General features: G+C 43.4%; 1 protein-coding gene across 2 annotated transcripts in view; it reads left to right on the top strand.

Annotated features, from left to right (window-relative positions):
- Positions 1 to 14,782, top strand: part of abca5 (ATP-binding cassette, sub-family A (ABC1), member 5) — a 118,100-nt gene that overhangs the window by 39,848 nt on the left and 63,470 nt on the right. For both annotated transcript variants that reach the window (XM_078570980.1, XM_078570981.1), the window contains 4 exons: positions 330 to 507; positions 6,558 to 6,616; positions 7,563 to 7,673; positions 12,341 to 12,516. In XM_078570980.1, coding sequence (XP_078427106.1) covers positions 330 to 507; positions 6,558 to 6,616; positions 7,563 to 7,673; positions 12,341 to 12,516 — 524 coding nt within the window. The remainder of the gene's footprint in view (positions 1 to 329; positions 508 to 6,557; positions 6,617 to 7,562; positions 7,674 to 12,340; positions 12,517 to 14,782) is intronic.

Below are 14,782 nucleotides of genomic sequence, written 5' to 3'. Positions count from 1 at the left end.
GAACTAGATATTCACAAGAGGCCCTTTGTTTGTAGCTTTCACTTACTGAGGTAAGCTCAGTAGAAGTATTAATACAAGGGTAGTTTGCATTTGGTTAAGTCAGTTAATTCCTCTGTTGCATCAGAAGAATGATGTGTCTTAACTTGTTCTTTCTTCCTGGTGGTCTGATTTGGTCATTGCTGCAACTAGCATAATTTATGGTTAGTGCTTTTAATAAATATATGTAGTTGTTTGGTGTTTGTTTCCATAATTAAGATATTTTATAATGTTTTAGTAATTATAGTACTGCACTCAGGAAATTTTATCATTTCCTTGCTTTGCCCATTTAGGTGAATTTGGACAGCGTCAACCTTTCTTCTACTTCCTTCAACCCTCATATTGGTTCCATAAACAGAAACATTATGATCATATTGATGCAGTTAGCAGAAATGAATTTGGCCTTGGACCCGTGTTTAGTGAGGTGGTGGAAGCAGTACCTGCAGAGCTTAAGGGTAAAGAAGCAATCAGGTATGAACAGCATCCCAAAAAATTATGTCATTTTGGAAGTTTGAACTGGTATCAAAGACCTTGGGTGGAATTGTCCCAGATTTGCACTAAGTGCAGTAGCAGGCATGAGAAGTCGTTTTGCCCACTGGCCACAATGTGGATTTTCACGCCATATCGTCCCCTTCCCACCTCATAAATTATGCAGTCACGACGAGAAATATGCCGGATCGCTGGCGGCAGGCCTCTGATTGGCCCACCACACCTTGCTGCTTCCTCATGCCGAGCCCCATATTTAAAGCGCGCACACTTCTCAATGCTTGCAGCCCAGGACTTCTCTGCTGAAAACATGGCCCCAAAAGCCAGAAAAATTGCAGCCCCTCGATTTAGTGATGCATCCCTGGCACGCCTTCTGGATGCCATGGAGGCTCACCACAATGTCCTCTACCTCCGCTCTGGCCACCATTAGTCTCACCGCTTCGGCTTGGGAGACGGTGGCAGAGGTGGTCAGTTCCAACGCTGCACAAGAGGTCAGCCATGCTGTGCAGAAAATGGATGAATGATCTCATCCATGCTGCCAGGGTAAGTCAACCATCTCCTCAATCTCAACTGACCCACTCACAAACCCATCAGACATTCACTGCCATCTCAGTGCCAGTTCAAAGGGCATCACCTCTCTCGTGCGTTCTCTCTCACGCGCTCTCACATCGCCAGTTGGCCTCATATCCTCTGGAGACTGCCTCCTCATCCTGTCCATGGCTCCACTCAGCGCACACACACACACTTGCCATCCTTCTCATTTGGCCTGACATGCGCTTTGCTCACACTCTCTTCAGCTGTCTTTATGCGCGATCTTGTCCTGCATAAACGCTGGGAGAGGTCCCAGACCTGGGGTGGACTGCTGGACATCAAGGTCCTCACTACAGTTGAGAATCGAGCTTTGGAGTTGGCTGGAGAGGACGTCCACCGTTCCCTTGGCGACAATGAGGTCGGCAGTGTACACCCATGTGAGGATCCTGTACCACATCATCCCTCTCTCAACGCTATTCTGAGTCCACTGTTCTGTGTTCAAAGCAGCTGCCAAGCACTAACAATCACCACTTTCTTTCTTAGGCACGTCTGACATGTCGCCCTCAGGCAAACGTGACCCCGACCCCAGCACCAAGAGCATCTTGGATGAGGACACCGAGGGCAGCACCATTGAAAACCCGTCACAGTGCTCACCCACACCCTCCACCAGCGCAGTGACATGCAGCTTGATGAGACCTAGATGTAGAGTAGCCTCGGCATTACAATCTGGTGAGCACACTGCACAATCTGTTCCACAGCAGGGTTATCCGAGGTCGCTGGCACTCGGAGGACTGCTGGAGGCAAGGAATCTTCTGAGTCTGAGTCAGATGATGAGCCTTTGGACTTGGTCCTCAATCAGTTGGTAAAGTTGCAAAGGCAATCACAGGAGCATCAGGAAGGGATGTCTGGTGCACTCCTCTGTTTGCAAGGGACGTTGAAGGAATCTGTCTGCCTTCAGTCTGAGGTGATAGCGCTGGCAAGCCAATGCACCGAGGTCAACACTGGTAGGGTGGTGGCCGCCATGGAGACCTTGGTCCAGAACATCAGTCCTGCATTGCTGTGTAGACTGAACTCCATTGCTGAAGCTGTAGTTGGCCTCCAAAAGTGTCAATACGAGAGTGGTGCGGGGCGGCTCAATCTCACTCCAACTTCCCCTTCTCCTCAAGAAGTCAGCCAGGGGCTGTCGGGCACACATAGGGAGGAGGTCCAGCAGTTTGACACCCCGGAGCCGTCCACTCAGGTGACTTGGGAATGTCTGGCTGGTCCAAATCCCCTCTCCCTGTGACCCCTGCAGCTGCACAGGCTGAGGAGGGTGCAGCTGGCTCACAGCAGGACATCCAAAGCAGGCCGGGCTCTCCAGTTCTCAGTCCTCCAGAGGATGCCTGTCAAGGTCATCACAGATGGGGCATAGCAGTCAGCAGGCTGCCTCCACCTCCGCTGTGGATGTTGGGGGAGCACCAAGACGTGGCGGCCGGGTTAGGAAGGTTAAGAAGATGTAACTCTTTCGAGTTATCAACAGATCGCATGTAACTCTTTCGAGTACATTCACAGTTCTTGGTTTTCCGGGAGTGGGACATGAACCCACAACCTTCTGATTCAAAGGCGAGGGTGCTATGGACTGAGCCACAGCTGACACCTCGTTAAGAAGAAGTAACTCTTTCGAGTTATCAACAGATCGCATGTAACTCTTTCGAGTACATTCACAGTTCTTGGTTTTCCGGGAGTGGGACATGAACCCACAACCTTCTGATTCAAAGGCGAGGGTGCTATGGACTGAGCCACAGCTAGTCGCACAGCCTGGCCACGGGTGTTAATCACTTGTACTTAATGTTCAGTGTTGTAAACAAATTCCCAAGAATGTCTTCTTGCCTATGGCTCCTTGTTATAATGAACGGTGTTCATGTCACTCAGATGTGAAACCTTGGTTCCTGCACAAGATAAAAGCAGGTGTGTCAGTCCAGGGCCTCTTCGCTATGCAGTGTGTAACCTTCAGACCAAAGTGATACTCTGGCCTCACACTGACTGGACAAATTACTGATGCCTGTACCTCAATGATGCTTATCATTACTGCCAGAATGTTGTGGGCAGGCGTCACAGAGTTCCGTCATTCTCTCTGTATACTCTCAGCATCTTTTGAGGTGAGGCTGGTCCCCATCTCTTTAGCATCTGTGACTGGTGACGGTGTGCTCCTGAAGGGGACGGGTGCTGAAGACTGACAAAGGATCAGGTGCATTTCACGGCTGTGTTTCCATATGACCCTGATCACAGAGCGCAAGAGAGCTGCCCTCAGCCAGACAGGAGTCAGACATTCACAGAGGCAATGTGAAGATCTATGGAGTGTCCTAACTGCATGTCATCGTCATCATCCTCCTGGAATCTAGCAACTATTAGGGCATCTGCTGTGACTCCATGACATGAGCCTGAGAACTGAGGGTATGTGCACTACCATCAGCCACACAAGAGTCAGACATTCACAGATGCAATGTGAGGAGGTCAGGACTGTCCTCACTGCATCTCGTCATCATCCTCCACTAATCATGTGGCTATGAGGGCCTCATGAGCATGCCTGCCTTGCCTGGCCAGTGTGATGGCCGCTTCGCTGGCATCCTTGCCTTCAAGGACCTCATCACTGTCATCCCCTTCGATGTCCTCCTCGTCGGAGGAGATGTGCAGCTCCCCCTCCCCCGCCCTCCGGCATTGCAGTGCCAGGTTGTGTAGCGCGCAGCAAGCTACGATGATGCACAACACCCTCAGTGGACTCTATTGCAGTGTTCCACCAGACCTGTTGGGGCACCGTAACCTCATTTTCAAAACGCCTATCGTTTGGTCCATCAAAGTCCGGGCTGTGGCATAAGCCTTATTATACTGTTATCTACTGCAGAACTTCTCTTGGTTAAGTCTGAAGACCCCTTCATGCACGCCAGAGAGTGCTGGCCACCAGAGTGATGGCCAGTGTGTAGTGCGTTTCATGGCTGTCCAAAAGCCTACCCATCTCTGCCCTACTCCACTTGACCGATTGGCAGCAGCTTCGGCCATTGGACTGCATGTTGTGCTCTCAGCTCAGGCATTCTCCTAAACTGCACTGCAAGGCTCCGCCATTAGCTTGAATCATGATGGACACTGGTCCAAACCTTAAAAGAGATATTGCAGGGGCTCTGAGTGCCTCCACCAGTGACTGCCACCACCCCCCTGTCCCAACCGAGGGTGAAAGGTTCTGGAGCACTTGTTGGCACTTTCATGCTTTTGCATTGCTTGGGTGGACAGAAAAGCTTCAGAGGCCCGCCTCCAAGCATGTCAATGGGGCTGCTGCTGAACGGTCTCAGCTGCGGAAGAATGCTCACTTTTTGACGAGCTTTTCCAAGAGTCTGGTGGCTTCTCGCAATGCCCCACCCCTTCTCCTTTGCATGTGCTTGTGTACTTCCTTCAGTGCTGCCTTGCCGCATCCCCCCCCCCCCCCCCCCCCCCCAACCAACCATCCTGACCAGCACTGGGGTCCTTGCCCCGGCACTGCACTGAAAGCCAGTGAGTCGCAAAGTGACTTGCCTGTGCGCAACCCCGTCCCCCCTCGAATGTGCAGAGCCTCTTCCTTGATGTCCTGTGGGTGATGCTTGCTAGTGCTGTGCAAGGTTGTGCGCACTCGCCGAGTTCCCACCTTTTAAAGGCAGTCGTGAGCCACACCGTTCTGAAGTCACGCCGACGTGGGAAGTAAATTTGACATGGGGGAATGATTCCGACGAGCAGGGCTTATATTGAGATGCTACAGTATTGAAGTCGGGTTCCTGACATGCGGCGGCAGGAAGCAAAACTCGGCATTGGGTGGAGTGGACGATCGCAAACTGGTTTCACAACGGCATAAAACCAATTTTTGGCCTTCTCACCATATTGTCCTCGCACGCCCTCTGCCAATAGGACTGGACAATTCCACCCGTTGCCTTTTTAACTGATTCAAATGTCACCAAGTATGCTAAGTAGGTCACTAAGTGCTCTTTCTTTCTGGTTTCTAAGTGGATATTGAAATGTGTTGTAAAGCAATTTTCTTTGGCCTATAAATACATTATTACATACTGACTGGGGAGAGCAATATGCAAGTGGCCTTGTGTGTCAAGATTGAATTACAGAAAGGCCCACATGTATTAGTGAGCAGATAGAGTTTGTCATGAACTGTGTATATATATATATATATATTTATTTATTCATACATTATTGAGAGTAGAATACTGTGCCATGCAACTAACAATTGCCCCGTAACTGAGAGACAACACATGAGATGTTCAGGAGGATATACTGCTCTGAAAGGTGATAGATATCATTATATGTAAGGCAATGGACAACTAGTGTCTGATCATACAAATACTTAGCCAAAGATCAACCCTCAAGGATTGAAGTGCCCTTTTTAGAATGCATTTCTTGAAGATTATTTATTATAAGACAACACTTTTGAATTTAACAGATAAAGGCCATCAGAATGTGATGGTTGTACATGAATGATGGAAAATTCTTATGCAGTTCTTCATTTCAAGATGTTAAGTAGACTGAACTAAATGAAACTGCAGGGGAAACTTCCACTATTTATCTCAGTCCAAATGCCTCTGAATTAAAGAATTTTCACTTTCAAAGACAAAATGGAGTGCTCTGTGTATAATATCATCGATGATGTGATGTTCGAATTTTGTCTCTGCTCTCATGTATTTATGAATACTTTCCCAAAGTACAAGTTGATCATCACTTAGGACAAAGCTTCTGCACCCTGGCTAACTTATAAATCAAACAACAAGACCTGCACTTGTAGCCAGTTTATCAGGCCTGTGTCTTAAAGTGAGGCAAGGGAAGTTGACTACCATCTTAACTCCTTCAGTTTCAGAGGAAACTTCTGTATCCAGAGAGTGGTTAGAAGGAGTGGTTGAGGTGAATAGCATTGATGCATTTAAGGAAGCTGGATAAATAGAATAGAAGGTTTTGCTGATGGAGTTGGATGAAAAGAGGTGAGAAGAGGCTCCTGTTGAGTATAAACACTGTCATGGACCAATTGGGCGGGACAGCTTGTTTTTGTGCTGCACATTCTATGGATATCTATGTGACTTATTGGCCACTACCCTGACACAAAAATTAAAGGACTCGTTTCACCTAGTTGTAGTTGGAAAGCAATTTTCTTTTAATTGAGCTATTTAAATTGATTTAAAAATCCAGAAATTGTCCTTGTTTGAAGGCGAAAGCTCTGCTTTTATCGTGTCCCGTTTGTTCCGACATGTTCACTTGCGATATAATTCCATTGGTAGAAATGTTTAGCAGGACTGCTAAAATTATGCCTGCAACAAATATGTAAATCAATCAATCCAATTAATTTTTTGTATCGTTCTTTAGTTTTTGATGGGGATGGGGGAGACAATGGCTCAGCAAATAGTTCTTGAAACGTGTGCTGTTCTATTTATTGTTTATTTATCTATTTATTAGCAAAAAACACTAATGAGTGCAAACCTCAGTGAATGTGTTTGGTGCTTTTTCAGGTTAAATGGTGTTCACAAGTTATATAAAGGGAAGGAGAAAAAGGTGGAAGCGCTGAAAGGTTTGTGTCTCTCGTGACTCTGTACTGTACTGATTGTTTCACCATTTTTTTGTACCAGTATAATGTCTGGTAACTCTGCTCAGTGTAGAGATGATATGAACAGATGTACCTAGTCTATGAATGCCAATTTGCATCATAGGTTTATCCATATACCTGTAAAATATTCACTACTTTACATGAATGATTTTAGTACTTTTTGACACTAGTAAGTGTCATTTTAGCATGTACAATACCATGCTGTTAGAGATCTCCTGTTTGAGTTAATTTTATGAGCAACTGCTTCCATTCCTGTGACATGACAACAAGCTACTCATAGTAATTCAAAGCTGCTTTGTAAGGCTTGTTTTGTTCCAATTCATCTCAAGAACATAAGCAGAATTTTACTTTTGAAACTAAGGCTTACCCTATTGCAATATGTTATATTTTCTCCCATGTTACATCCTATTAGCTCCTTGTATCATCTGTGTCCTAGAAGAACAATAGGTGATCTGCTCTCAGACTACACTAAGTTTGCTATAGTATTTACGCTGTGACAGCAAACCATAATGGCTCTCTCAGTAACTGAGGACAAATGAAGACCAGAGGGGAGATGAAGACAATTTTTTACACATCAGGTTATGATTTGGAAGCTACTGCCTAAAAGGATGGAGGTTGCAGATTCAATAGTAACCTTCAAAATGGAATTGGATAAATATGGGGAAAGAACATGGGAGTCAGAATATTTAAATAGCTCTTGCAAAGAACGGGTACAGGTTCAATAGATCAATGGTCTCCTCCCATGCTGTGTAATTCTATGAGATCAAAATGTTGCAAATTGTGCTGCTTGTTTGCCCTATTTCAGAATGGATTAGATCCTCCTGCCCTCTTGGCTGGAAGGGAACAAGGAAGAAAATTGATGGTATTTAGAATTCATGTTTTTCATATGCTTACTATACTTTACTTTCAGGTTTGTCATTTGATGTTTATCAAGATCAGATCACAGCACTACTGGGCCACAGCGGAACTGGAAAAACAACATTAATTAGCATTCTCTCAGGACTATGTCCTCTGTCAGATGGTAAGAAAGAAAGTATCATTGCACCACAAAGAACAAAATCAAAATTAATTTCACATCACAATGAGTCTGGATATACATTAAAACCAACAAAAGCTGACCAATTATTTTAAGAATGTTGACATGGTTGAAAGTACAGTGGAACAGGGACTTCTTGTAACTTGAACTGTATGTATTCCCACTGAGAACTCATGGCACAAGATATATTCACTTCCTTTGCTACACAGAAAGTGTTATTTTCAACTCAACCAAACCCCCCAACCAGACCAGGCACATGCTTGATCACTGTGCTTGAAGACTGAGAAGTTTGCACATGGGGAGTGAAGACCAATGGCAAGCAGATCAAGCAGAATTAGAGGAGGCAAATGAAGGAGAGGGAATAAAGAAGGCTATAAGGGACAAGGAAGATGGGGGACCTAAATAGATGAGAGAAGTGAAGCATGGGGGAGCAGGGACTGGGGAACATGGGAAAGAGAATTGAGGATGAGGAGAGACAAGTGGTGGAAGAGACAGTGAAACTGTGACCAGCAGGAAAGATGGGCAGTAATCCTTGTTCACTTCCGTTGGCAAGGTTAAGATGCCAGTAGGCAATATTCTCTTCAGGTTGGGGTAGGTGGTGCTGAGATTCTTTTACACACTGGGGTAGGGCAGCAGGTGACTTTTTTCCTTCATTGGTTGCTTCATCCATTAATAAATTAAAATTCCATAAAAATCAATTTTTTTTTAAAGTTCTGAAACATCATGCATTTTGTTCACTTCACAGAAAGTTATACTGTACCAAGCTATACTGCAATATACAGTAAACAACTCCAAGCTTAACAGTTTTACTGGACTTTCATTTTATCCATGGCTGCAGGGAGAAGGGGTGGAGGTCTGAGGTTATTTTCTGCTGAGTAGTAAGGGGCCTTTTCTTCCACACTGGACCAAAATTTCTTCATTTTTGAGTTTGTTCAACCTGAAGATTCATAGAGTCCCAGACTCCTTTTCATACCCCAGAAATCCTTGTCATTCAACCTTTTACTGCCCTATTGCCTCTGTGCTTTTGGGAAGCTCATGCAGCAGCCAAAATTAAATTGAGGGCCTTCATGGTAAGCCTTTCATATAACATTATTATGCCCCATGTTTGTCCTTCAAGATGAAGATGACCAAGAAGATGGCCATCTGGGGTATTTGGTTGGGTTCCGGTGGGTATGTAGGTGACTGCTAAGGCCAAACTGCACCTGGAAGTTTCAGCTGTTAATAGGACAGGATACTGCAGACTTTTGAGTTTTGTATGAGTTGCTGGCTCAAGAGATCCTCTCCTTGCATTTTTGCTCTGCCTCTGATATGCAGCAGGTGCAGCTACCTTGGGTGAGCTTTACCCAGGACTCGATTGATTTCAAAACTCCTAAGTGAAGCCTTCACAGTATCCTTGTAGCACTTCCTTTGACTGTCATGAGAACACACCCTAGATTCAAGCTCTCCATAGAAGATTCGCTTTGGTAAACCAGTGTCAGGCATTCGTCTACATGGCCAGCCTATTTCATTTCAATGTGTGGATGCTTACATGCCAGCTCTGGAGAGCACCTCAATATTTTGTTGTGATGTTTGTGTTTAACGTTTATGCTTTTTTGTAAAAGGACATTTTAGTTAAAAAGAAATGTTATATAAAAAAAAGCTGACAGTAAGGTGTGTTAAGTCCCGGATGTATTGCCCTCTGGCGTGGAATAAAGGAACCTTCTGTTTTTCACACAGGAAGTAGAGTTCAGAAGTAGATAGCTGTGTGTGCGTGCGCACGTGTGTATTCTTAATTGTTAAGAAGTGACTAAACACTTGATTTGTCCTGCCATCTGATCTTCAGAAGCTTCCGAAAGCAGCTCAAGTAAAAATGATTGAGCTTCTTGGCATGATGCTGGTACACTATCCAGGTCTTTCGTGTAGAGCAGATTGGGCAGGACTATTGCTCTACCAACTTTCACTTTGGCAGGCAGTCCTTCTCTTCAATCCCAGACTGATGTTTGAAATCTCCCAAAGGCTACACTTGATTTGGCAATTCTTTCATGTGTCTCATCGTCAATATGGGTAGCTCGAGAGAGTGTGCTGCCGAGCAATGTGAACTTATTCAGTGCTGATAGGTTCTGGTCATGGACTGGAAGTTTGGGCTCAGGATAGTGCTTTCCTGGAGCAGGCTGATATGTTACTGCAGTTTCATTTGTGCTGATTATAAGGCCAAAGTAATCACATGCATTGGAGATCAAGCCCATGCTACATTGCATGTCCAGCTCTGAACCAGCAGACGGGCAAACAGAATTGTGGAATATGCCCTTGGAGACCTTGGTCTTTGCCCGGCCTTGTCTCAGATTGACAGCTTCCCACCCTTGCAATATCTGATTTTAATGCCAGAATCGCCATCATGCAAGGCATCGAAGAGCATGGCAGAGAAAAACATGCTGAAGAGGGTTGGCATTGGCACATAGCCCTTTTTAACTACATTCGTAACTGGGAATCGGTTAGAAGACTTACCATCATCCAGGACACATGCGAGAATGATGTTATGGAAGCGTCGAACCATTATGATGAATATTTACGGGCAGCCAAATTTCTCCAATGCCTTCCAAAGGCCTTCGTGGCTGACTGTGTCAACGGCCTTGGTCAGGTTAATAAATGTGAGGTCCATGTTCTATTCCTGGCATTTCTTTTGGAGCTGTCTAACTGCAAACACCATATCAGTAGTTCCTCAACCTTTTCTGAAACTGCACTGACTCTCTGACAGCAGATCCTGGTTGAGATGTTGCACTAAGTGGTTCAGAAGGATTCTAGTGAAGATTTTGCTAATGATGGAGAGGAGTGAGATTCTTCTATGATTGTTGCAAGATTGGTAAGTGCCTCTCCGCTTGTACAATGGAAAGCATCTTTCTATTCTTGCAGGATAGTTCCTTGCTCCCACATAGACTGAAAGAGTTCAGTGAGCTTCTTGATCTGGCATTAACCCCCAGCCTTATAGACCTCAGTTGGGATAGTATCAGCTCCTGGAGCTTTGCTGCTAGACAGGAGCTTGATTGCATTTGTCATTTCTAATATGGTGGGAGGGTCATCAAGAGAGCAGTTGATAGCAACCTGTGGCAGCCTGTTGATTGCTGCTTCATTGATGGATAAAGGCTGATTGAGGATGTGGTTAACATCTTTCCAAAATTTGGGCTTTTCCTGTGAGGATTGGTGATGAACCAGTAGAATGGTGCAACTCTGAGCTTGTATTTAACAATCCTGCAGATGTTATAGGCATTGTGCTTGGATAGTGATCAATTGTCATTGAGGAAAACCCTGTAGGGGTGAAGTTACTGCTCCAGTATTTCCTGGATTACCTAATAGTTTTCATCAAACCAACCTTGATGCTTTTGAGAGGTAGGGCCAAGGAGCTCTAGAGCAGCGGAGTACACTGTATCCCTGAAGGTCACCCAGTCATCCTGCATGCAGTGAGTGTCCATTTCGCTGTGTCAACTCTTGAGTTTCTCTGAGAGAGATTCCTTCATGACTGTCTGTTTGAGCCTTGAGAAATTGAGACACTTCTGGACCTTCATTCCCTGGGAGCATCTAGGGGGATAGATCTTGAAGTTTAGCTTTGAAGTGATAAGACAAGTGGTCTGCCCAGTAGTCAGAGCTGCAGACGGCTTTTGTTATATGCACATTCTGCCTGGTGATGACATAGTTGATTGGGTGCCAATGCACAGAATGGGGGATCATCCAAAACGTCTTGTTGCGATTAGGGAGGTGGAAAACTGTGGTGATTAAAAGCACTGCTCAGCACACATCTTCAGCAAGAAGAGACCATTACCCTTAAAACTACCAACCCCGTTTTTTCTGATGACCCCTTCTCATGCCTGGTGATCTACACCAACTTTTGCACATAACTTTGTTAGATAATGTTATGTTGACAGCCCCACCTACTGGTGCAGTGCCCTTTGAATGTTGTGCCATGTCATTTTTGATATACAATAGGGAGGTGTCACATCGTGTTATGTATATCTATACTATTGTAAAAGAACTTTAATGTTACACATCTTCCTCTCTCATTGCTGACTCACTTCTCTGACTAACTAAAGCTTTTAAATCTCCATAATTTCTTAGAGTAGGAAACCCTGTACTTGTAATTTAAAGATAAATCTTAGTTTCCAAAGAAAGTTTCAAATTTCTTACAAAATTCAAATAAATACATTTGAATCTTCAACAGTATCCGAAAGTCTGGAGAAAAATGTATCTATGTAGTTGGCTTGTAAAAACTACTTAAACAGAACTAGCTGGAATAGATGTGGGAATAAGAACAAGTGAGCAGTATTCCACCAACAGCCTTCGCAAAAGGCTACATCAGTAGTGAGTTCTAAGTTATCACTGCAACAATAAAATCTGATGATTTTCATGTTTCTTTTTATTTTTAAATTGGCCATGCTGGAGTAGCAGTGCAACTTTGCTTAATTGTGTTTTTATGGCCAGGCCAAGGCTGAGTATTGTACTTAGCTCACCTCTGTTATGTTGTGTATGAATGATCAGATTGTTTCTGAACAACATAAATTACACAATGGCTCGAAGGTGAAAACTTACAAATTGCTATTCATTTGCATACATGGTTAGGAAGTTACTTGTATCAGGATTCTTTACAATAAGATTTAATGCAAACTTTTCTTCCTGCCCCATAGGATGTGCAACAGTTTATGAATACAGCGTTTCTGAATTAGATGAAATAATTCAAATCAGAAAGATGATGGGGGTGTGTCCACAATTTGATGTCCTATTTTACAGTCTTACAGTAAAGGAGCATTTAAAAATACTCGCTATGATAAAAGGAATCCCAGCACAGGAAATTGATAAAGAGGTAAGTCTGGTTAAGAGCATGTAAACCATTTTTAACACCACTTACTAATTAATTTTTGATGCTGGTTCTTCTGTGTCTGTCTTTTTTTTAGTTTGTTTAGTTTTTTACTGGTGAGGACATGAATGTAGGAAATTAAACTAGTGAATAAAATAATATTTGTGTTTGTCCCTGATGATTTACAATAATCATGGCCAAGGCACTTGCTCAAATCTAGCTTTCATTAGATCCAATAATGATATCTAAAATTCTATTTCAAAGGAGCACTGATACTGCATATATTTGTGTAAAAGTTGACTCTATTATTTTTCCCTAAAACAAATCATAGTTTCTCGTACACCTCATGTAAAAGTCAATCTTACTTTTTCAGGGATCAAAGCCCAAAATTTTCAGAAATCGGAGTATAACCCTTACAATCATATCAAACACTTCAATTGATTATTCATTAAAAAAGTTACACTAACCATATTTCCTCCAGTTCCTACTTGTCAATTAAGGTGGGAAGAATGTAGATTGGTTCTGATTTTTGCAGGGATAAACTGACAGATCAGAGAAGAGTAATAAATAGCACATGTGGAAAGAGGATGCAGGGACCAACTTCCAGAGTGAATTTTGAATAAATAAACGCCTGGATCTTGTATCTCCAATCATTCCCTCAGCCTTTCTAGAGAGGGGAAACTCATGCCATGCAATCAGGTCCTTGCGAAAGCCGGCTCAGTGCAATCCCCCTGCACCAAGGCCTTGGTCAAAGATTGGGAGCTGTCAGTGTGACTTTTCCAAAGGTGTGGCCCGTCCCTTTCCTTTCCTTCCCCTGGGCCCCAAGCAGACACAGCCGATGCTTCCTCTCCTGGGATGTGGGGCTAAGTGCAGAGGCTCCTTAATAAAAACGCAGAAAGCAAGTTAGACAATAAACAGCTGGTGTGTGCTGGTTTCCCCCATTACCTTGTACATTCTTTTGAGAGCCATGTTAGAAGTGCCGGGCAGGTGTGTTTTAGCTGAAAGTAAGCGCCTTGAAAACGTTACCGGTGTGAAAATTGACCCCTTAACTTTTTGCCTAAAAAATTGGTCTCAAAAATTCAATTTGTACACAAGAATATATGGTAACTGTAAAAATGTGTTCACATTCTACAACATTGGCCAACTTGGAGAAAGATTGGCAAGCTATTGTCTTCTTTCATGATATAGTTTTTTGGGGGGTCATTTTACAGTATTAGTAAATGTACTAGGGTTTTCTGTGCATTACAGATGTGCTTTAGATACCTAATTATTTACACCTGGAAGCCTCTCTACTGAATAACTGTATTCTAATACTTTGTGCAAAATATGTCTGTTTTACGCATGTTCTTGGAGTGTGTTTATAAAGAGAATAGAGAGAGAATGTAAACAAGAATAAAGTAGTAGAAGTAATATATATAGATTTCCAAAAGGCCTTCGATAAACTAATAAGATCAGAGAATGAGGAGTCAATGGATAAGTAGCAGAATAGATAAAAGCAAAATACTGCGGATGCTGGAAATCTGAAACAAAAACAAAAATACCTGGAAAAACTCAGCAGGTCTGACAGCATCTGCGGAGAGGAATACAGTTGACGTTTCGAGTCCGTATGACTCTTCATCAGAACTAAGGAAATAGAGGATAGCTAGCTGGCTGCAAGAAAAAAAGAGAGATGGGGTAAAGCGTAACTATTCAGAGTGGCAGAAGGTGGGGAATGTTCACAATTTATATTAATGATTTAGACCTTTGAGTCAACACACAATTTCTATATTTGCGGACGACACCAAATTGGAAGGGGTAGTCAACACTGAGTAGCATCGGAACAAATTAGAACAATGTTAATCAACTTGCAAATAGGCAAATGATTAGCAAAAGAATTTCGACATAGTTATGTGTGAGGAATTACATTTTAGTAAGAGAAATAAGGAGGTCATATATTACTAGGAAAATAAGAACCTAAATGGGTTTGAGGAGCAAAGGGATCTGGTTGTACGAAAACACAAATGACTTAAAGTTGCGAAGGCCATAACAAAAGAAAATCAAACACTAGGGCTTAATTCTGGAAGAATAGAATTGAAATTTAGATAGGTTGTGCTGAACCTATATCAAACCTTGATTGGACCACATTTTGGGTACTGTGTACAGTTCTGTTGCCAAGCTATAAAAAGTTATAGAGGCACTGGAGAGGGTGCATAAAGGATTTACAGGAACTGTGAGGTTATACCTATCAGGAAAGTATGAATAGCCTGTATCTGTCTTCTCTTAAAAAGAAGGC

Source organism: Cetorhinus maximus, chromosome 24 (assembly GCF_964194155.1).
Source record: "Cetorhinus maximus chromosome 24, sCetMax3.hap1.1, whole genome shotgun sequence".
Lineage (NCBI taxonomy): Eukaryota > Metazoa > Chordata > Chondrichthyes > Lamniformes > Cetorhinidae > Cetorhinus > Cetorhinus maximus.
This window is presented reverse-complemented; position numbering and strand designations above follow the sequence as displayed.